The following is a 24,086-nucleotide window of genomic DNA, read 5'->3' as shown; positions in this document are numbered from 1 at the left end:
TTTCTGCAGTGCCCCCTCCCCATGGAACCTAAATCCTCACCTCCTCTTTGACCTGCAAGACTTGTAATGCTTATTTAACTTTGAGACCATTTTCTCTTTGTCCTTCAGTGTTACACACTATGCCTCTAAGAATAGATATGGAACACGTTGAACCCAGGGAGGAGAGAACCCTTCAGGCAACTTAATTACTAATCTAGGCCATTTTTTTCTGCTAAGTATTATCAAGGATAAAGTGAGATAATTATTTTAAAAATATGTGAAAAAATTTAAATGATAGGCAAGTGCATTTCCCTGGAATTTGTATCACGATTACCTGGAAGGTTTTTTTTTTTTTTTTTTTTTTTTTTTGCCAGTCCTGGGACTTGAACTCAGGGCCAGGACACTGACCCTGAGCTTGTTTTGCTCAAGGCTAGCGCTCTACCACTTGAGCCACAGCACCACTTCGCACTTTTTCTGTTTATGTGGTACTGAGAAATTGAACCCAGGGCTTCATGCATGCTAGGCAAGAACTCTACCACTAAGCCACATTCCCAGATTGCACCCACATTCAGGTTCTGGGTTGAGTTTCTTAGTTTACATCAACACACATCACTTTTTCCTGGCTGTGATGTCCTGTTCCTCCTGATGAGTTGCTGCGTGTGTCCCCTGCATATTGCTGCCCTTTCCTTCTACCGTGCCTCAAATCAGCTCTTTCTATGTAGTATTTTCTCCTCATATCTCTTAATCAGGTTTTGGTACTGAGGAAGCCAACAACATCAACCTTTCTTTCTTTTTTTTTTTTTTTTGGGTCCGGTCATGGGGCCTGAACTCTGGGCCTGGGCGCTGTTCCTCAGCTCTTCAGCTCAAGGCTAGCACTCTACCACAGCCCCACTTCTGGCTTTTTTCTTTTTTCTTATGTGGTGCTGAGGAATTGTACCCAGGGCCTCATGCCTGCAAGGCAAGTGCTCTACCACTGAGCCACCTTCCCAGCCCAAACATCAACCTTTCTGTGTCATAATTTATTTATTTAATGGAAGATGACAAGGTTGATATTGTGTGGATGTACAGTCTGTATCATTAAGATAATAATTACTTTTTTAAAATAAAAACAATTCTTCAAATATTTTCACTGTAAGATCACCAAGAAGTGCATTTTCATTAGGTCATGAAGTTTGAATGACAGAAAAAAGACATTTAGGTGAAAGAAATAATGATAGCAGTGATTGATTAGGACAGAAGGGACTCTGGATTAGGAAGCTAGGAAATGAAATGTAGGGTCACCACAGGTTAAGAATCAGATGTACGAATTTCATGTAAAGGGTCAAGAGTGAAGGTGTAGAAGGTACTAAAAGGAGGAAAAAAAGTTGGGCACTGTGGTTCATGCCTGTAATCCCAGCTACTCAGAAGGCTGAGATCTGGAGATTGTGGTTCAAAGCCAGCCCAGGCAGGAAACTCTTGTCTCTAATTAACCACCAGAAAACCAGAAATGATGCTGTGACTCAAGTGGTAGAGTGCTTGCCTTGAGCTGAAGAGCAGAGGAACAGTGACCAGGCCCAGAGTTCAAGCCTCATGACCTACCTGGGGAGGCGGGGAAGGGAAGGAATAGACCAAGTGGAAACAAATTGTATTATCTGAATTTTGAGTTTTTTAATTCCCTTAAGTACTCAATTATATTCCCTCCTCCATGGTTATAACAAGAAGAATTACCAACAATGGAATGGATTTGTGGGGAGTACAAAATAATCCTTTGGGGCTGGCAATGTGGCTTAGTGGTATAGAGTGCTTGTCTACGTGCATGAGGCCCTGGGTTCGATTCCTCAGTACCACATAAACAGAAAAAGCCAGAAGTGGTGCTGTAGCTCAAAGTGGTAGAGTGCTAGCTAGCCTTGAGAAAAAAGGAACTCAGGGACAGTGTCCAGGCCCTGAGTTCAAGCCCCATAACTGACAAAACAAACAAAACCCTAAACAATCCTTAGCAGGAAGAATTGTGGTGGAGGAATATCAATATCAAGCTTCAAGTTCTGTTACAAAGCCAAAGTATTAACAGCTTGGTTCTGGCACAAGAACAGGCTTGAGGACCAATGGAATAGAATAGAAGACCTTAGAAATCAACCCACAGACTTATAGCCACCTAATTTTGATAAGGGAATCAAAAACACAGAATGGAAGAAAGACAGCCTCTTTAACAAATGATGCTGGCAGAAGTGGTTATGCATGTGCATAAAGCAAGTTAAATCCTTGTGTGATACCCTGCACCAGAATCAACTCCAAATGGATCAAAGACCTCAATGTAAGGACAAAAACCCTGAAAAGGGATAAGGGGAGACACTAAGACTCCTTGGCACAGGTCAAAACTTCGTAAGTAAAGATCCAGAATCACAGCAAATCAAAGAAGACTAGAAACATCAGCGTAAAAAACCAAAATGCAATACTTTATGTGAATATAAGGGAAGACCCAGGTGAAAAAAATTATTTCCAGAATAAATAGACATTAGAATGTTATATTTCTTATTTCTCATTCTTCTCCAAGCCTAACGGTTATTTATTTATTTACTTGCTTTGGTAGCAGCTTGTACACTTGTTTTTTTTTTTTTAAATGCTAGTATGTAAAGTATTTTAGAAGTGAAAGCTTGATTTTGTAACACCTCAAAGCTGTTTGAACTGGGTCATCCCAGAAAGACAGTTTTCCACAATTCCCCAATTATAGAAAGTGTCAGACACTGAGGGTGAAGAATGGGAACAGGGGGCAAAGCAGGTTAAGAGAGCCAACGGCCAAGCTTCCTCTACTGAGCTGCCTTCTGTATCCTAAGCCGCTTTCTAGGCTGTGGGCTTGGGAAATCTTCTGTGGTGCAACTAGCTGCAAGCATCCTATTTCCTCTTTGCCCCACTGCCTGTGCTCCCAGTGCTGGCTTGCCCAGCAGCTTAAATATCTGGACTGGCAATCTTGAGTGCAAAAAAAAAGGACATATTGCTGGATGAAGTGATTTACACCATTAATCTCAGCCACCTGGGAGGCTGAGCAGGAGAATCACTTGAGCCTAGGACTCAAGCTAAGACCCTGTCGAAGAACTAAAAAACCCAAGTCCCACTTCAACTCCCCCCATCCTGACCATGTGTTAATCATATAGCTAAGACTTTTTTTTTTTAACTCAACAAAAGCTACTGGATTAGTTTGTCATAGTGTGAGTTACAGTATTTAACTATTTTGTGTAACAGTGAAATCAGTGATCTCTGTGTACAGGACAGAGTGGTGAAGTTAAAAGTTAAAATTAAACCGCAGTAAATGACAAGTTGATCATAGTGGGGAATAGAGAAAGAGCGGTATTCCCACAAGGAAGCAAGCATTCCCTGAATATTTTATATAGTACAGGCACAGAGGTTTTGTATATAATTTAGTCTAATTATAATCTTGGGAGACTGGTGTCACCATCTTGTAAAAATCAAGTGTTAATGCCAATACATACTGCTAACTGAATGCATGGATAATGAAAAAAAAAATGGAATACCTGTGAGGTTCTTCATTACCTTGAAATCTTACGGTCCTGCAAGCATGGTACTACTTTGGTTATCTGGATAAATGTATGTCTCCCTTCCAACCCCTTGAATTTGCTAGTCCAATTTATGATCTTTTTAAAAATACTCTGATGGGTTCCTCTCTTCTCAAGAATAGGACAAGCTGCTCAGTAAGATCTGATCATTTGTTTACTTCTTAGCAGCAGCAAACAGCCCTTTGTGCTTTTATTTTTGTTCATGAGTCTGAAAACCTCTCTGGGTTCTTGAAGGACATGTGTTTTCTCCCCAACTTACTATCTATGGAATTCATATTTCTCAGTCTATAGAGAAAATGTTCAAGGTGACCTTGCTTCCCAGACTATCTGGGTGTGGATGCATTCTTTTCTTCCTACTAAGGCCTGTCCACTTCACTTATAGTGGACATAGCAGCTGCAGAGTTACTTACGGAAAAACATAGGACACTGATAAAGATTTGTTGCATATAAATAATAAAGGGGAAGTAGAATACAATACAGCATTAAGTAAACATGGAAAGGAATTTACTGTGGCAAACGGACCTTGAGTTTGATCTTGCTTTAATAGTTTTGTGTAAGTTAAAAAAGCAGATTTCTAAGCTTTAGAAAGACGACCTGTGCAATGAGTAGTTTGAATCAGATATCAATGTATTTTTTTCTTTTCTGGGAGATATGCACACCTTTATTACTTTATAATCTACTGATGGCCTGTTTCTTCTGTCAAACTTTTAAGTTTAAAAGTATGTGTGTGTGTGTGTTTAAAACTGAAGCAAATCAACCATTGCTGCTGGAGGAAAGGAAAGAAGGCTCTTTGTGTCTCAGGCCCCTTCTTTCTCTCTGCCTCTACTCATGTACCTGGTATGGGGCACTGTGCTTCCTCATTTGACCTTGACCAAAATAGATTCTTAAAAGGCAAAAAGCTATGTGTGTAATTTCTACCTCGTAATCTTTCATTCACTTTTTCATAGCTCTCATAATCTTTTATATCTGTTGGCACTTTCTGATGAAAAGTTTGTAGAGGCATAAAAGAACAATAAACACTATGTTGTGTCTGTCAGGAGGGCTGTTAGGAAGGGAAGTATGTATAATTTTATAGCTGGGATTGGTGAGATAGTAGTATGTTAGTATGTCACGACTCAAATGTTATTCTTTTTTACTCCCTCTCTTTTCAGGTTGAACAGGTAATGAGAATAAAGGGAGAGATAATGTTGAGTAGGAATGGATGGATACCGTACAATATGTCTTCTCATTTTTTTTTCATGTCCATATTGTGGGTGGATTGTAGGGGGAAATGATTTATAACAAGTTATTCATGTTCACAGTATGACTCATTTGGAACCTATTATACTCTGTTTTCCGTTGCTATAACAAAATATTTCAGGCTAGGTAATATCTAAAGGGAAGAGATTAGTTTAGCTCATAGTTCTGAAAGCTGGAAATCCAAGTTCTGATTGTTGCGTCTGATGAGTGCTCCATTGAAACATGTTAGAAGAAGAAGGGCAAGGAGATGGTAAAAGAGGTAAAACAGAGAGAGCAGCCTTACTCTGTAGGGATCCACTCTGGACAATCACCAATCCAGTCTTGTGAGAGCAAGAACTCACTCCTGTAAGAAGTAACTCAGGTCTGCAGAGCAGCATTAAGCCCTTCATGTGTGTCCAAATATCTCTTAAAGGCCCTGCCACTTTTCAGCACTGTTATAATGGAGAACCTATTTCATCCCAGGGTTTGGATGTGGCAAATCATCTCCACATCATAGTATGACCAAATAGTTCATTGTGGTAAGAATAACCCACATTCCTGGAAAGTTAATAGTTTACTCCTTGACTCCAGCATCCTTAAACTAGCCTCAGAGAGAGATGAGTCATTATGTGTGCTGTTCTTTACTTATCCTTTTACGAGTTCCTCTCATACCTGAGGCTGGATGAGAAGCTCTGCTTCGTAGGTGTTTGCAGTATTAATCATATCGTACCTAATTTCCTGGAGAGCGGCAGTTGTAATACTATGTTGGATTAAACAGCGCAGAACTTGACACATACAACTTCTTAATAAATATTGGTTGCTCAAGTGGAAGTCTAAGGTGCTATCAAAAGTTGATGGTTGACAACAGCAATATTACAATTTTATACCCAGTACGTGGACCCCCTACTTTTGTTATTTTGGGTGACCACAGCTGACACAACTGAAGCTTTTCCCTATGCCATGGAAGAGACAGATCACAGGGGATTCTGGTGATAATCTGTGGGTAGCGTGTGCCCATCCATTCTGTTAAGGACAAACCACTAGAGTCCCACACTTTTCAAGAGGGGTTAGTTTCATGCAAGTAAAGAATAAAATGTTAATTCCCAGAGATTGGAAGATTGATGGGCTTTGTTGGTCAAAGGACAAACTTTCAGCTATACAGGAGGAATAAGTTGAAAAGATCTATTGTACTTCATGGTGACTCTTGTTAAGAAAAATAGATTATATTATTGAAAACTGTTATGGGGGTATTTTTACCACCGGAGAGTGATATGTGAACTAGGTATGTGGCACATGCCATAATTCCAGCACTGGGGAGGCTGAGGTAAGAAGCTTAGAAGTTTCAATCTGAGCTATATAATGAAATCCTGTTTTAAAACCAACTAACCAGCCAACCAATCAAACAAACAAAACAAAACCCCAACAAACAAAAACCTTAAAGGATACATGAAGTAGTGGTGTATTAAATAACTTATTTTACTCCTTTTTTTCCCCCCAGTTCTGGGATTTGAACTCAGTGCTTCATGCTCTTTTTTGAATTGCTTCTTTATATCTGGTACTCCACCATTTAAGTTATGTGTCTAGGCTGGCTTTTTGCTTGTTCATTTTAGATGAAGTCTTGTGTACTTTTCTACCCAGATTGGCTTTGAACCACAACCCTCCAAGATCTCAGATTTCTGTGTAGCTAAGATTATAGGTGTGAGCCATCAGAACTTGGTTTCAATTTTGTCTTTTTGTGATATATAAGTGTGTGTGTGTGTGTGTGTGTGTGTGTGTGTGTGTGTGTGTATGTGTGTATGTATGTATATTGTATTCTGTAACCATATGCATTTTAATTGTAAATTAATAGTAATTAATAGAAAAGGATAGTGAACTTACCATTGATCCTATAGAAATAAATTGCTATATATTTAAAGGTGAATCTACATATGCCTGGCTGAAAAGTATTTTTAATGTTTCAGGGGTGTGCCTGCTACTTTTCGGTCAGTACTCGTCACCATACCAAATTTTATGAAGATCCAATTGAAGCGGTAAAAGATATTCCCAGTGGCGCAACGGTGCTAGTTGGTGGTGAGTAATGTGTTATTGGTATCTTTTACCTTTGGATGATAATGTCATTTAGGTATTCAGTGAAGCTGGAAAACCACAGGGATAAAGCTATATAGAAGCTGAGCACTGGTGGCTCACTCCTGTAATCCTAGCTATTCAGGAGGCTTGGGTCTGAGGATGTGGTTTGAAGTGAGCCCGGGTAGAAATGTCTGTGAGACTCTTACCTCCAGTTAACTACCAGAAAACTGGAAGCAGTGCTGTGGCTCAAGTGGTAGAGCCTTGAGCAAAAGAGCTTAGGGACAGTGCCCAGCCCCTGAGTTCAAGCCCCACAACCACCACCACCAACAAAAAGCTGTATAGATTGGAAGTACCAATTACCTTATTACTTCTTTATTATTTATTCCCTATTCATGCACATTGTAATATGTACTATTTCATGACAATGTTCTATTCCAAATGTTTAACAAATTTTACTACCCATATTTTATTTTTCCTCCAGTTTTGTGTCTCCTCCCCAATTAGTTTGTAAGAAATGATATATTATCAGGAGCCTGGAGGAATCTCTAGATCCTTGGGAATTCTTGTTTTCCTTGGAACATATGCATAGTTCTCATCAGTTTACCCTAGTCATTCCTTTTATTTCTCTGTATTTGTTGAGATGGAGGACATGGCAGCATCTGTCTGGTGTTGAAACCCACACCTGGCAATGTCTGTCTGGTGTTGAGAAACCCATGCCTGTCTCCACATGTTTATCCTCAGTCGTTTCTTCTTGTTTGGGATGTCTTTTAGACCTTCTGTCTTCTTATTTAACTTGCTTCCTATTCTTACAAATTGCAGCAAAGCTTATCTTAGGACTGATCTCCTTCTATCTAGCCAATTGGTAAGTCTGTGAAAGGCCATTTAAAACCCAACACTATTTGAGGAATCATGGAAGATACAAAGGAAGTTATTGGATTAAGGCTTTCAGTTCTGAAAAATGTACCCAGGCAAGTTAAGCCAATCTGCTTGAGTAAAAGTAACTGCTTCAGGGTTGAATTATAAAGTGGGGCAATAGAGATAGTATATAAACTGGTTACACCTGTCATTTTACTTATGATTCAGAGACTTGGTAATTGTGTTTGAATCTAGTTATTTGACTTTTTTTTTTTTTTTTTTGGTCAGTCGTGGGGCTTGAACTCTGGGAGTGAGTGCTGTCGCTCAGCTCTTCAGCTCAAGGCTAGTGCTCTACCACTTGAGCTACAGTGCCATTTCTGGTTTTCTCGTGGTTTATTGGAGATCAGAGTTTCACAGACTTTCTTGCCAGGGCCGGCTTTGAACCACAATCCTCAGATTTCAGCCTCCTGAGTAGTTAGGATTACAGGCGTGTGCCACTGGTGCCCGGCATTATTTGACTATTTATTGAGTTACTGAGCTATTTCTGCTACTTCTGTATTACATCTAAAGGCGTGCTTCATATTTTTCTTTTCAATTAGGGATAATAGCACACATTTCCTCACAAATTATTTACCTTTTGGACTTCACAGGTTTTGGGCTATGTGGAATTCCTGAGAATCTTATAGGAGCTTTACTAAAGACGGGAGTCAAAGAAATCACTGCAGTCAGCAACAATGCAGGGTAAGAGTGAATTTTATAAAAAGTGTATCAAAAGAAATGTCAGTTCCTAATAATAATATTTAAAAAGTTTATGAGTGAAATTAAAATTTCCTCCATTTACATGAGCAGTGTGTCCAAGCATCTTAATAGGTACCATCCTTCTTAAACTTAAGTAAAGCATTCTTGCCTTATCTTAGTTAAATATATAAATTAAGACCATATCTTTATCTGGTCCTTTTGTTTTTGTAAATTTAGATTGTATTTTTATAGTTAGAGTAAATATTTTCCAAAAGACTGTTGCATTTTGAAATGTAAGCATGGTCCTTTATCTTCTTTGATTTGAAGTTCATTGTAAGGCAAGGCAGTCAGTAATTTGAAATCTGCTTCAACTTCTGTCTTTTGGTTATAACATTACTCAAGATAATATCTAAAGTAATAAGTTAATCATAAAAGATGATGCTGATCTTGATATAAGAGGAGTATATTTAGCAAGCATTTAAGACAATAGGACTGTAAAAAATGGCCAATATTAATCTATTATTTTAGTGAAGGCATGTTTAGGTACATTTTGCTATTTAGAAAAAGCTATTTGTTTACAAAAATAGTAAATCATCAGTTTCCTTTGAATAATGAAAGAAAGACTATAAAGACTTAAAGTGCTTTTTAAAAAATATACTTTATTGTTATTATAGAGGTAATGTACAGAGGGATTACCATTACATGAGTCAGGTAATGAGTACGTTTCCTTTTGTACAGTGTCATAAAGTGCTTTTTAAAAGAACCGGTCTGACAATTTATCTTTTATAATAAAAGGCAATTGTGAATAAATAGTACAGATTATTTAAGAAACAAAACAGATACTACAGTCGTGCTTCTTGTTCCTTTTCTGGGTGTTCATGCTGTTTCATGAGAGAGTCTTACCTGATGCTGCCACTTCTGCGTTCTTTTCGAGATTTTCAACCTTTCTTTGTATACTGAACTGCATTTATTCCATAGGTTTATATGTTGATCGGTTACTGACGGTTACTGTGCACTCTCTGCTATGCCTAGTCTCTGAGTCAGTGGTGGCAGCCATGTTGTAGTGATCATTTGCTGAATTCTTTTGTGTCTCACAGAGACTCTTCTGTAAATGGAACAGTAACTTATTTATGTTACTTGGCATTGTTTAAGCATGCTCCATGCCCATATCTATCTATGTATCTATCTTGGTATGTAAGTTTGTATGTATGTATGTATGTATATATGTATGCATCTCTCTCTCTCTCTCTCTCTTGGCTGTCATTACTCTGGTACTTAAAAGAGATGCTTCTGACATGAGTAGTTTCAGGGGGATATGTTATGAAAAATACATTGTTAGGTGCTGTTATCATTGTGTGGAAATCTTAGGGTATATTTACCCAAACTAAGACACCTCCAACATCACTAGTTAATAAAACCGTATTACCAGTGAGTGATATGCTGTCAGTACACAGGTTTAGATACAGACTTGAATACGGTGGTGACCCTTTGTAAACCGCTATTGGTGGTTGGTTCTCTTAATTAAGGTTTAAATCCTAGAGATCTATAAGAATGAGGATGTTTTGGCCACTGGAATAAGATATTAGGGAAACTTAGTCATACTTTATTGGAGAACCACTGACACGGCTTCAATTTTGGGTAAATGGGAAGTAGTAACTATTTCCTTATTTGAAATTAGATCTGGTTAAAGAGGCTCAGAGGTCCTGGTTTTCTGTTAGCATTTTCAGATCTTGATACAAGGTCTTGTGGTCTGGCCCAGATTGGCTAGAATTCATTTTGGGATTACAAATTGGGATTACAATTCCAAATATTGGGATTACAAGTGTGTGTCATCATAGAAGTCTTGTTTGTTTTTAATAATCAGTAAGATCTATTGGCATAAATTAGCTATTGGATCTCAACCTCCTGTGTAGCTGGGATTATAGGCATGAGCCACCCACATCTGGCAATCAAATAGTGTTTTCAAGACGTAATGATTGACTTTTTAAAAATCTGGTCCAGTCATAGTCTGGGCTGAACGTCTTATCTTCTGTTATTTGTTATGTTAGAATATTAGTTTAAAACTGGGCAAAGGCTGAATGCATAATATTCCTTAGAGCCAAGATCAACAAATAGAGAATGGTCATTTTAGACAGAGCTAAGTTCAAATGTGTAATGTTTTGAGAAGACAAATAGATATGAAAGAGTAGTTCAAAAAATTGCCAGGTTAGTGATTGACTAACCACCCTCTGGTTTCTAGAGGGGTTCTTTAGGCTTGATGGAGGTTTCAGATATTTAAAACTGTAGAAATCCTCTTTCATGGATTACTTTATCAGCTGGGGTTTTGTATAATATCAGTATCTAACATCGGTGTTCTCATTAATTGAAGCATTTACTAAAGGAATGTATTTATTTTATTTTATTTTTGTTGGTTGTGGGGACTGAATTCTGGACTTGAATACTGTCCCTCAGCTCTTCAGCTCAAGGTGAGCGCTCTCCACTTGAGCCAATGTTCCACTTCCAGTTTTCTGAGTGGTTTGTTGGACATGAGGGCTGGTTTTGACCCTCGATCCTCAGATCTCAGCTTCCTGAGTAGCTAGGATTACAGGCATGAGCCACCAGAGCACAGCTTAAAGGAATTTATTTTAAAGTATTGATTGATAAGGGTTGAGGGAAAGCAGAATGAGTAGTAAGGAACTCTAGAATTAAGAACATACCAGCATTATCAACACTAGCCTTAAGATGGAACAGATTAAGGCTAAGAGCTATTACCAATATTAGAAGTATGCTTTAGTCAGAAGGGTATTCAACTTGCTGCTTTTATGAAAGATACCCATAAGAACATCAGTCCAGACATTTTCTTCATACTAGCAGATGTAGAAAAGCAAGCAGAAAGGAGAATAGGGGCTGGGAAGGTGGCTCAGTGGTAGAATGCTTGTCTCATATGCATGAGGCCCTTGGTTCAATTCCTCAGCACCACATAAATGGAAAAGGCTGGAAGTGGCACTGTGGCTCAAGTGGTAGAGGCTAGCCTTGAGCTGAAGAGCTGAGAGACAGCACCCAGGCCCCATGACTGACAAAAAAAAAAAAAAAAAAAAGACTAGGAAGAGTGAGACTGGAGACAGAAAAAGGGATCTGATCAGCCTTGCAGGCTTCTCTCAACACCTTTGTTATAACTGAATAGTGAGCATGATGTCAGGACTTTGAATAAAGCTGTTTGACTTTTTTATTTTACAGTACTTGCTTTGGCTGCTGGGTTATTAGTGGATTGTAGTAAGCAGGAGCTGAAACAGCAAAAGTTATTGCAGCATCCAGACAACAGATGGTCCAAGGGACAGAGGTGGGAATGAGGAGTTGTTTGATTCTGGATAGATTTTGGAGGTAGAGGCAACACTTCCCAGTTGATTTGGTGGGGTCAGTAAGAGAGAACTTAAAGATCACTTCATTAGCATTGTATTGAACATTGTTAAGAATAAGGCAGACCTCGAGTAAGATGGAAGAAGGATATGGGAAAGGCTAAGTTTGGTACCCAATTAGGGTCCAAACCAGACATTAGGACTATATGATGTGGGGGGCGGGGGGGATAAAGAAGCTTGAAAGTACTGTGTGAATGAGCGAATATAAGAGAGAGGTTGGACTGGTAAAATGTAGAAGTTTTAGGGATCTGGAGACCTCTAGTGGAAAAGCATATTATTAATCTGCAGGGAATTTGTATATCTCCATGGTACCTTTTTGAAAATATTTGTTAACTCTAGTTTTCTTTTTGAAACCAATAAGAATAAATCAAATAAATATAGATCTTTAATTTTTAAAATTGTTATTATAAAAGTGATGAACAGAGGGGTTACAGTTACATAAGTCAGATAAAGAGTACATTTCTTTTTGGACAATGTCACCCCTTCCTTCACTTTGGGTCTTTTGTATAAGGACACTAATTCCACTCATGATGCCACGCTAAATACAGATCTTTGTTGTTGTTGTTGTTGGTGGTGATGGGGCTTGAATTCTAGGCCTGAACAGTGTGCCTCAGGTCTTCAGCTCAAGGCTAGTGCTCTACCACTTGATCCACTGCATCATTTCTGGTTTTCTGAGTGGTTTATTGGAGATAAGAGTCTCATAGACTTTCCTGGCCAAACTGGCTTTGAACCACAATCCTCAGATCTCAGCCTCCTGAGTAGCTAGGATTACAGTTGTGAGCCACTGGTGCCCGGCTAATGCAGATCTTTTTATACACATAGTAAGTTTGGAAAAGGTATTATCAGGTTCAATATTTGAATGATAGGTTTACATAAGAGTCTCATGTTCTACCAACTGAGCTAGCTGGGCAATGTAAAACAATTTTAATGGAAAGTTAACAGTATACCTTTTACTCAAGCATTTTGAGGTATGGTGTTCAGGACTGCCTGGAGAAGAAGGAGGCTTGGATGTAACACAACCTAAGAATTAAGAAGAAGCCATGTGAGCTGGAATGAAGGTTAAAAGAAGTGTCAGTGGTTTCTCACACAAGTTATCATACTTAAACATTTTTTCTGGTCAAACAAATAGATTCTCTCTAATGAGCATTAGATTAATTTCTCTCAGCTCACTTTCCCACTATGCTCCTTTGCCAGAACCAGAATTCTGCAGTGGGTGTCTATGCCAGGATGGTCAACAAGCCTTATGAGTAAATCATTTTCCTTAAGTGTCTCTTTGCTACAGTTGCCCATAATTGCTTGCTTGGACTATTTGAAACCTCTTGACTGGTCTCCCTGCCTTTTATTGCTGAAGTTCTTCAATTAATTGTGTAAGCTACTACATTTCTGCTTAAAATTATCTACAGGAGGTATTGAAGGTGTAGCTCAGTTGGTAAGAGTGTTAGCTAATGAGCAAAAGCATCAGGTACCCAGTTCAAGTTCCAGCCTTAGGCCAAAAAAAAATTATTCTCAGGGTCTTTATGTCCTTTAGGATGAAGTCCTTTGAGACAGATCACAACCTGGTCCCCTTCCACCCATCCTGCTGCTTTGCCTCTACTCCAAAGCTCAGTCACACTAGGCTTGGAGCTTCCTGAACATCTTGCCAGAGGGGCCTTAACACCGTCAGCTCCTCCATCCCCTGTGCTGATAGTGTGGTTTTCTTTCTTCCATACATTTCAGTGCCACTTTCTGAATTTTTTTTGTGCTTTCTTTCTCTACTAGCAGTTGAGATTTTTGATCTTCACTGCTCTTACCACAGGGCCTGAAGACTTCTCTAAGCACATCTTTCCTCTGATATCATTATAGCCTTGAGGTAAAATTTTTTCTTCTATACTTATTCTATTGATCTATTCGTTCTATTTATCTACTTTCAGGGTACAGGAACAGGCCTGATTCATGGTGATAGCTTCTGAGTCTGATATCCTAGCCCTGAGACCTAGTAAGCACTCAGTGAGGGTCTGATAGAGGAATTAATTATGTAAAACAGAGCTTCACAGGGGAGGAACCATCAGAGAACACTGAAGGAATTGAGAGGAAAAGTGAATAAAGACCTGTTTATAAAAACTGTTCTGACTGTACGTTTATATTTCTGTCTTAAAAAACAACTGTTGAAGCATAGTGAAGAGTTGTATATGGAAGAGTGAACATATCATAGATACACAAATGGAGTTTTAGAAACGTCCCACCCCTGTAACCAACAGTCAGATGAAGAAACAGAATTTGGCTAGTTCTTCAGACAGCCTGTAATGTTCTTTTCAGTCGCTGTGTTTTCCTGCCACCACCAAGGTCCTTCATTATCCTTACTTCTGACCTTATATACTAGTTTTTTTTTCTGATTTTGAAGTTCATATAAAAGAGATAACTCAGAAGGTATTCTTTTGTATAGTGTGTGTGTGCGTGCGTGTGTGTGTGTGTGTGTGTGTGTGTGTGTGTGTGTGTGTGTGTGTGTGTGTGTGTGTGCGCGCGCACGCCAGTCCTGGGGCTTGAACTCAAGACCTGTGGGCTGTCCCTGAACTATATAGCTCAAGGCTAGTGCTCTACCACTTGTGCTCTATTTCTGGCTTTTTAGTGATTAGTTGGAAATAAGGGTCTCACAGACTTTCCTGTCCAGATTGGTTTTTGAGCCACGATCCTCAGGTCTCAGCCTCCTGAGATTATAGGTATGAGCTACCAGTGTCCAGCTTGCATCATTCCTTCTTAATTTTTTTTTAATTTTGTGCCTGTATTGGGGTTTTTAACTCAGGGCCTGAGTTCTATCTTAAGCTTCTTTTCCTTTTTTTGTCTAGATTTTAATAAAAACAAATTTTAAATAAAACTAACCATGAGTCTAGCCAATAAATAACAGTTTTATTTCTGTAACTCAATGATGTAAAAGAATACCAAGGTCAATAGAAGGGCCAAAAAATTAACTAACCAAACAAACAAAAAGCAAAACAAACCATTATGAGCCTAAGCAGCTAGTAGAAACTTACATGGAATAACCAAATTACAGGGATGGTATTATGAGCTGTACACTCATCAAAGAAACATTTGTATGCAAAGGTTAGTGATAGTTTTTTTCTCCCCATGGGGCAAATTGTCTTTATCATGGTCTATGAAGTTTGTGAATTCTATGAGCTTTGGCAATACAGTTATTTCTTCCACATCAGGTAATACGTACCTTTCTTTCCTTTTTCCCAGTGTCAGCTGTTCCCTCTTTCCCTCTCATTCCCTCCCTCCCATGGCTGCTCTTGAGTTGCTTAGTTCCCGCTGTTGTATGTTTTCTCCTGTTTCCCTCGGTTCCTGTGTCTTTCTGTTTCTTTTCTTAAGGCTAGTGCTTTGTCATGAGAACCAGAGCTCTACTTCTGGCTTCTTGGATAGTTACTTTGAAAATAAAGGTTTCATTAGCTTTCCTGACCCAGCTCCCTTTGAGCTGTGTCAGATCTCAGCCTCTTGAGTAGTTAGGATTAGGCAAGAACCACTGGTGGCCAGCCTACTTTTGATTAACATTTTTTTTTTTTTTGAGATTCATCTAGTGGTTGGACATAGTTGATCATTATTGGTGTATTGTGTTGAATTTGTGTAAAACAAACCAGAAAAAAAAAGACCTGAGACTTTTTTTTTATTGTGGCAGGCCTGGTATGTGCCTGTTGATAAACTTAAGTGTGCATTCCTTTTGGGTCAGAACAGAGAGTGGAACTCCTGACTCATAGCATATGAATATGTACAGCTTTTATAGAGACTGCTAACACTTTTTCCCTAGTGGATATATCAACTTCCCTTATCCTCATCTGTTCTGATGTTTCACCTCCTAGCCAACACTTAGTATTTTATTTATTTATTTAAATTTAACTATCCTTTCATGTTTGTATTGATAGCTCATTGATGTTTACATCATTAAAACATTTCATGCTTAAAAATATCTTGATAGCTTAAGGACAAGTATTCTTTGTTATATTAGAAATGTTTCTGTAATTGTTAAACCTGTTTCTGAAACTTTTGGGAGGAGAGGGATAAAGTGGCTAAAAAAATTAGGAATTGTCAAATATTAATTTGTTTAGTCTCATTCACTTTCCTTGAAATTATAGGTGTAATTTTTTGATGATAAAAATAAAGAAAAAACTTCCTAATTAACAGAAATAACCAACAATACTTGAACTCCCAACTTCAAAGTTATAAGGATATTAATGGAAGGAATATGGAATTTAGCAGATACAGATTACTCTTCTACCTATAATCTTCTTGCTAGTGAAGTAGATGGAAAACAGCCACAACAATGTACGTATGTGAAAACTTGATAAGTAAAAGGGAATAGGAGGATAGTGGAAGCAGTGATTCTAATCAAGATGCATTGTACATATAAACTGACATGTTAAATCAAAGCCATGTTGAAGAAAACAGTACGATTAAATTAAGTAATACAAATTAAGTTAAGTGAACAAATGTGTAGTAGAGTTACAGGATGGATGTGGATTTGAATATTAGCCATGTCCTTTATTGCTTGCGATGGTAAGAAATCAAACTTTTTTAGCCTTAGCTTCCTCAGTTATAAAACAAGAAAAAATAGCCACCTTTCAAGTTTTTTTTTTGGGTGGCAAGGAATGGAGAATGTTGATTAAATGCTTTAGCAAAGAGGATTTCATTTCCTCCAAATTAATACAATTTCATCTTTTAAAAAATATATGTCAGATGGTCTTATGTTGTGAATTACTCTTATTTTCCTTCTAGGGTTGACAACTTTGGCCTGGGCCTTTTACTTCACTCTAAGCAGATAAAACGTATGATCTCTTCGTATGTGGGAGAAAATGCAGAATTTGAACGACAATATTTATCTGGTGAATTAGAAGTAGAGCTGATACCTCAGGTGAGGAAATTTCCTACTTTTCTTTCATAGTATTAGATTACTGAGAAATTTATTCCTACCCCTCCCACCCTTAATTTTTCTTTTCTTTTTTTTTTTTTTCAGTTGTGGGGCTTGAACTCTGGGCCTGAGCATTGTCCCTGAGCTCTTCAGCTCAAGGCAAGCGCTCTACCACTTGAGCCACAGCACCACTTCTGGTTTTCTTGTGGTTAATTGGAGATAAGAGTCTCATGGATTTTCCTGCTGGGGCTGGCTTTGAACTGTCCTCAGATCTTAGCCTCTGAGTAACTAGGATTACAGGCGTGAGCCACTGGCGCCTGGCTCCTTATTTATTTATTTATTTTTATGCAAGATAGAAGGGATATTATTTTGCCAAGCCAAAGGATCTTGTTTATAAGTCACACCTACTAATTACTAGAGGATGAATATTTTCTTCCCACTCTACGCTGAAAAAGGAGATATTTCTAGTGAAGTTATCTGAGCTGCTGATATAATTATGTTAGAAGAAAGCTGAAGTGTTTGGGGTTGTCCCAAAAATTACTTTTAAAAATCACAGAAATAGAAATTTCTGAGAACTTTAGGAATATATGAGTGAATCTCTTTGTATCTCAGAGAAAAAGCTAGAACTGCAAAGACTTAGTGTAATTTATTTAGTAAATTTCCACCTATATTTGAAACCATCTCCTTACTGGTTGAAGGGTTTCTTATAGAGGAAAGCAAACGTTTTGGAGCCAGTTGGGTAAAGCATTGGTCTACAAGGTCATTGTGGTGATCTTTCATTTGGATGAGTTCTACCTTTGTCTCTAAAGTTAAGCCTGTCACTCTACTTGAAAATACAAGGTCACTGTGGTGATCTTTCATTTGGATGAATTCTGCCTTTGTCTCTAAAGTTAAGCCTGTCACTCTACTTGAAAATACTGTCTCCTTGACTTGACCAAGTTGGTTAAACATGATGTAGCAGAATTTTGTTAAAAGAAATCATTTCATCAAATCAGATTTATTCTGGTCTAGAGAGCAGGTATAAAGACTGCTCTTTCTAACTAAGGCCTCATAGTATAACAGATACAACCTGGTCATCCTATGGCATTGTTGCCTGTGTTTTGCATAGCATTTGAGCTAGTTTGATCCTCACTCAAATTTTCATCTGAAGTTTTGTGAAAACACACTGGTCTGCTTAGATTATAACAAAATACCACAGTGTTCTGACAACAACAGGATTTATTTGTCACAGTTGAGGGGTCTGGGAAGTCTTGAGATCAGAGTTTCAGCCAGCTCAGTCTACTGGTGGGCAGAGAGACTGGTGGTAAAGAAAGAGAACGCAGACTTTTGGGTGTTAAGCTGTTGAAGATTAACCTTCTAGTTACTTTATTTTATTTATTTATTTATTTTTTATTTTTTTGCTAGTCCTGGGCTTGATTTCAGGGCCTGGGTGCTGTCCTTGAGCTTCTTTTGCTCAAGCCTAGTGGTCTACCATTAGAGCCACAGTGCCATTTCCCCTTGGGTTTTCTTTTCTCTTCTTTTCCTTCTTCTCTCTCTTTTTTTTTTTTTTTTGAGCAGTTTATTGGAGATAAACCTGGCTTTGAATTATGATCCTCAGATCTCAGTCTCCTGAGTAGCTAGGGTTACAGGTATGAGCCACTGGTACCTGGTTTTCAGTTACCTTTGGTATCTTTTATTCAGCAATCTTATTATTCTTATTATCTACAGAGGTTATATACACAGTAAAGGAACTTTAAGAATATTTCTATTACATTTTTTTAATCTAAAAGAGATTGCTCTCATCTTCCTTGAACTCAGTGGCCCACAAATGAACAGTGAGTCTGAAGCTTGTGAGGCATTGATGAGGGGGTAGGGATTAGCACTTATGCAAGGGGTAAGAATGAGGGCTTGGTGGTACTAGTACAGCGCCCATCGTTATGAACAGTTTTCTTTCAGGCTTTTACCAAGTTGGAGAGAGGGTGAGTCCTCAGGGAGGATATACATAAAAAGCATTTTAAAGAAGGGAGCATTGTTGGTGTGTGTGTGTGTGTGTGTGTCTGTGTGTGTGTGTGTGTGTGTGTGTGTGTGTGTGTGTGTGTGTGTGTGTGTGTGTGTGTGTGTGTGTGTGTGTGTGTTGGGATGAGGGCTTGAACTCAGGACCCATGTACACAATATTTTTTGCTCATGGCTGGAGCTCAGTTGAGCCACACCTCCAGTCCATGGTTGTTTTAATGACAATATTTTCAATGTTATTAACTTAAAATATAGCACAATTAGAGTCATCTCTGCAGACCAGAGAGTGGAGAATCTGGAATATTTACAGTTGTGCTTGAAATACCCTCCTATCGCATGTATCCTCCAATACAAATGATACAGTGGGACATTCCAACTAACTGTCCCTTCTTTAAGTATTTAAAAGCCCTCATTAATAGAGAGAATAGTTCTCAGTTTCTGGCAATGTGAAGAGACTGTGTTAATTCTGACTAGTGATTGGTCAGCCAATCAGTCATCGAGTAGCAAGACCCCAACAATAGCTTTCAGTGTTCTCCAGGTCTTCAAGATGGATTCAAGGAGTTTTGCCCACAGGAAACCTGGGCTTTCTAGTCAGTTGGGGGTAAAAGAGACCTAGGAAGGTAAGTTTGAATACCTAGGACTGGGAAGGGTCATCCATAGAAAAGTTGTTCCAAAAGGAGCCACAAAGAAACTTTATTTGCAGCTATATCGGCTGTACAATAAAATTTGAAGAACTGGAGGGAAAGTGGGAGAAAACGGGGAAGGGGGTAACAAGGTTCGACCAGAAATGTACTCATTACCTTAATGTATGTAAGTGTAACTCCTCTGTATATCACCTTTATAATAAAATAAAATATTATTAAAAGAACAAAAAACAAAAACAGCCCATTTACCTGAGTGTCTTATTTTTTTTGTCTTTAGATTTTTTGCCTTGCTTAAATAATTTAGTAAAAACACTTGTGAAATGATATAACATACATTCTAAAATAAAATTGAACTCTTTATATTGTTGATTTTTTTTGTTCCGTTTTGGTATTCTTGCTTTTCTGGAAAGGGTCTTGTAGCCCAGGCTGGCCTGAGCTCTCCATCCTCCGGTCTCAGTCTCCCAACTGTGAGATATCTCCATGCCTTGCTGACTTGTTTTTACCAATGACATGCACTTATGCATGGCACACAGTAAAACACAACATTTAATGATATACAGCTACAGTTACATAGCTTAGATTTGCAATTTGATTCAGAAGCATTAGCCATTTTTATAAGGTGATTATCAAGAGGAAGTTGGGTCTGAGTCTGGATGTTGGAAGCATGGATAGGTAAATAAGTGATTAAATTTTGAATGAGGATTAAGAAAGCAATGATTATTGTCCAGTGTGGCAGAAACTTTGATAAAATTGATTCCCTAGGAAAGCATACCTTGGTAGGTAACTTTTACAACTATGAGTCTTTCGGGAATGGGATCCATGGCTAACAGCTTTTATGTCCCCAGACAGAGCTGCATATGATGAACTTTGTATGGAGTGTCGATTGCTCATTTGTAGGGCACACTTGCAGAGAGGATTCGTGCAGGAGGGGCTGGAGTTCCTGCATTTTACACCAGCACAGGGTATGGGACCCTGGTACAAGAAGGAGGAGCCCCCATCAAGTACAACACCGATGGCACCATTGCTATTGCCAGTCAGCCACGAGAGGTAAGAATCATTGCACCACACAACACTGGAACGACTCTTTTCCTGTGAGTGTTTGGGTAGACCTACCCTACTAGGGGAAATTATCTTGATAAGAAAAGCCATTCCTCCATTTTCATAATTATGTGAAGTGAGAGTTCTAGCTAAATTTGGGTATTTGCCAGTAAAAAGAAAAAGGATTGTCATCCCTATGTAATTAATATACTAGTCAAGATTAGCTCACTGATGTTATGGAAGGTGTTTTTAAATACGTGAACATTTTTGATTTTGATTATGCTTCTGTGGAAAATAGGGTTGTTTGATACTTAGGGTATTCAACTTTTATGTCCAGATCCATGCTACTGTGACTGAAGTGGGGGAAAAATAAATCCAAAATAAAGGAAAGTTTGTCTGAAATCTTGAAAGATACTTAGGGTATTCAACTTTTATGTCCAGATCCATCCTACTGTGACTGAAGTGGGGGAAAAATAAATCCAAAATAAAGGAAAGTTTGTCTGAAATCTTGAAAGAGACAGTTATACTCATATAATGAGACAGTTATAATCATATAATGGAATAACAAAGACTTTGCATTATGACCTTTATAGCTTATGTTTTGGGACATGATCTTTTCATTTGGATAACAGATTTACTTAGAATGTTTAAGGTCAAATATCTTTAGTAGGCAACTTGCCTGGTCAAGATCAGTGGGCCTATAGCTACAGTTACTGAGATATTCAAATTTGAAATATTTTTTAAAATGACTCAGGCCAATATTTCTTCACTATGTTTTTAAACACTTTTCCTTTCCCCTTGTCCAGATGGGTCAAGAGAGTGATCCTTGCAGAGATGCTGCGCTTATACCTCTAGGGAAGTGAGTGAAGTACCATTTTTGTGTCTGTAAGGATGCTGGTCTGTCCCTTTGTTCTAGGGAAAGACAAGAGTCATTGAATGCATCCTTCACTGTTCAGTGTTTGCCCAGTCACACTCTCCATCTGGATCTTTGTCTTTCTGCTGAGAGTGACCTATATTGATTCAAAGTCTTTCTTAACATTTCACATTCAAGCTTTCCCCCCTTGCTGCTTTAATTAGGTTAAAAAGATTTCTTGTTAGAGTAAAAAAACAAAAACAAAAACCAGGAACCTAAACTAAGAAAAAAATATCAATCTTTATAATAGACCATGATATAAGTGTCCAGGATAATTAGATTAACACTTTGATAGTTTATTAGAAATGATTACATTAGCTTATCCTGGAAAAATGAACAACAACAACAACAACACAACAGATCAAAGGAGTCACAAAGACTCCTAGGTTCATTTCTGACCAGAGCCAGATGCATGAATTTAGTATCTTTGTAATACTGTTATAGCCCCAGGGAATATAACAAATTATTTCTTGAAATAATTCTCACTAGCTCTTTATTTCAGTGGCTTGTGGTTAGAAGAGAAAGTTAATTTCTTTATTTTGTAATGTTTATTGAGGTCCTGTTCTTTTCCTGGTACTTTGCTAAGCACTGTGGAAATACACATTGTCTGCCAGGGATGGGGAACCTTCTGGAAATTTATAACATCATTTGTGGCCCACACAAAACAATCAATACAGGCAGGTGGGTTTCAGGTAGTGGATGATGGCTGTAGGAGAAGCATATGTATCTGTCTGTCATATTCAAGATGACTTTGCTGGCCTTATATGGCAGGTGGACCTGACGTTCCCAAACCCTGCTAGAGCAAGTCTGCTTGCTAGTGGAGGAGTTGATAACAAAAGGACACACATTGTAGATACTGGAATTGCTGTGAAGAAAATCCAGGGAGTTTATAGACAAAGAGAGCCATTTGTGGCTAGGGAGGTGAGGTTCCAGATTTAGTGGCAAATGAAAGCTTTTGCCAGGGCACATTTGGTGGAGACCTGAGTAAAATGAGAATGAGGCAGGTAGAGATGAGCCGATCCTGTTTTGGTTGGAAAGAAGAGGAAGTTCAAGGTCCTGAGGGGGCTGCAGGCTTACTACACTGCTTGTGAGACCAGAAAACATGAGGGTAGAGCCCATGAGGCAGAGAGTGCTGGGCATGGAGGTAGGAACAGGAGCCAGATCCACACAGGGCTTGCAGCTCACCGATGGAGAACTGTGGATGGGGATGGGAGTGTGGTGTGTTCTAAGTTAGATGGGTAGTGAGGATTTTTTTGTTTTTGTTTTTGTTTGTCAGTCATGGGGCTTGAACTCAAGGCCTGGGTGCTGCCCCTGAGCTTCTTTTACTCAAGGCTAGCACTCTACCCCTTGAGCCACAGCTCTACTTCTGGCTTTTTGGTAGTTTATTGGAGATGAGTCTCATAGACATTCCTGTCTGGGCTACTTTAAACCATGACCCTCAGAGCTCAGCCTCGTGAGTAGCTAGGATTACTGGACTGAGCCTACGGGCTCTGGATTAAGGAGTGGCAAGTTTTATGCTTTTGTTGTTGTTTTGTAGGGGGCCAAGAGCAGAAGTGGTGGGAGGTGGCTCGTTTGAATAAGGTGATAAAGAGAAATTAGGATGAAGCAGTTGGACTATAAATGGAGATGGTGGAGCCACAAGAAGATTTGCTGGTGGATTGGTTGTGATGTGTAAAAGAAGAATCAAGCATCCTGCTTTCTGTGATAAGAAACCCATGGGGGCAGTCAAAGAGCTCAGTCTGTCATTTGAGACATCCAGACATTCAGAGGTGTTTGGCAGGCGTCAGGTCAGGGGAGAATTTGGGGCTGGGATAAGAACTCTGGTGGCAACGGGGTGAGATGGGTGGCTTGGGTCTATGTGCAGATGGCCAGCACCTGTGCAGATGGCCAGCACCTCTTTGATGCTTAATGGTCAGGGAGAGGAGGATAAACAGCAAAGAAAACTGGGTGGGGGAGGAATACTAGTTAGTGAAGATGAGGGGAGACAGGGGATTGAAAGATAAGGTACATGTTGAAGGAGGCTCAGCTGAGTTAGAGTGTGAGGAGGCTGAGTAATACAAAGATCAGAATTGACGAAGAGTTTTTCAGAAGTGGAGGTCACTGGTAACCTTAAATAGTCTTTTGCTTTTTTTCCCCCCCTCTAGAATGAAAGGAATGAAAATGTGATCAGAGTTGATTCAACAATAACCTAAAGATGAAGAAGTAGACACTGAAGTGTACAGCTGTGCATTTCAAGTGAATGTATATATAATACTAGTTTGACAAAACTTGTTTCTTCCCCTTCTTAGAGTTCAGAGTAAGTAATAGAGTCAGCAACAGTGAGTGTGTAGATACCAAGAACTTGTGTAATTGGAATAGTTAAAAAAAAAAAAACAAAAACTCAAGGAGGCTGAGATCTGAGGATCAGAGTTCCAAGCCAGCATGGGCAGAGTCCGTGAGAGTCTTCTCATCTCCAATAAACTGCTCAGAATAATCTGGAAGTAGCACTGAAGTACAAGTGGTAGAGCGCTAGCCTTGAGCAAAAGAAGCTCAAGGAAAATGCTCAGACCCTAAGTTCAAGCCCTAAGATCTGCAAAAAACAAACAAACAAACAAAAAAGAAAGAAAACACAAATTCTTTCTGCCTTCTGTTTTGACTATGTCATATGCTAGAAAGTATTTACTTCCATTTTCTAGGTCTGTATGAAAAACATTTAGCTATTGACACCAATATTTAGAGTGATGAATCTTCAAGTCTATCAACTATTTTAAAATGAGTAACTGTGTATTATTATATAGCTTATGAATACCTTCCATATAGGTTAATATTAAATAAAATCAAAAT

General features: G+C 38.7%; 1 protein-coding gene across 1 annotated transcript in view; it reads left to right on the top strand.

Annotated features, from left to right (window-relative positions):
- The window catches only part of Oxct1 (3-oxoacid CoA-transferase 1), a 134,420-nt gene that overhangs the window by 1,650 nt on the left and 108,684 nt on the right, over positions 1-24,086 (top strand). The window contains exons 2-5 of the mRNA XM_070041107.1: positions 6,707-6,815; positions 8,318-8,408; positions 16,544-16,679; positions 20,210-20,359. Coding sequence (XP_069897208.1) covers positions 6,707-6,815; positions 8,318-8,408; positions 16,544-16,679; positions 20,210-20,359 — 486 coding nt within the window. The remainder of the gene's footprint in view (positions 1-6,706; positions 6,816-8,317; positions 8,409-16,543; positions 16,680-20,209; positions 20,360-24,086) is intronic.

The sequence above is a fragment of the Dipodomys merriami genome, unplaced genomic scaffold, assembly GCF_024711535.1.
Source record: "Dipodomys merriami isolate MVZ:Mamm:240054 unplaced genomic scaffold, mDipMer1.0.p SCAF_30, whole genome shotgun sequence".
Classification (NCBI taxonomy): domain Eukaryota; kingdom Metazoa; phylum Chordata; class Mammalia; order Rodentia; family Heteromyidae; genus Dipodomys; species Dipodomys merriami.
This window is presented reverse-complemented; position numbering and strand designations above follow the sequence as displayed.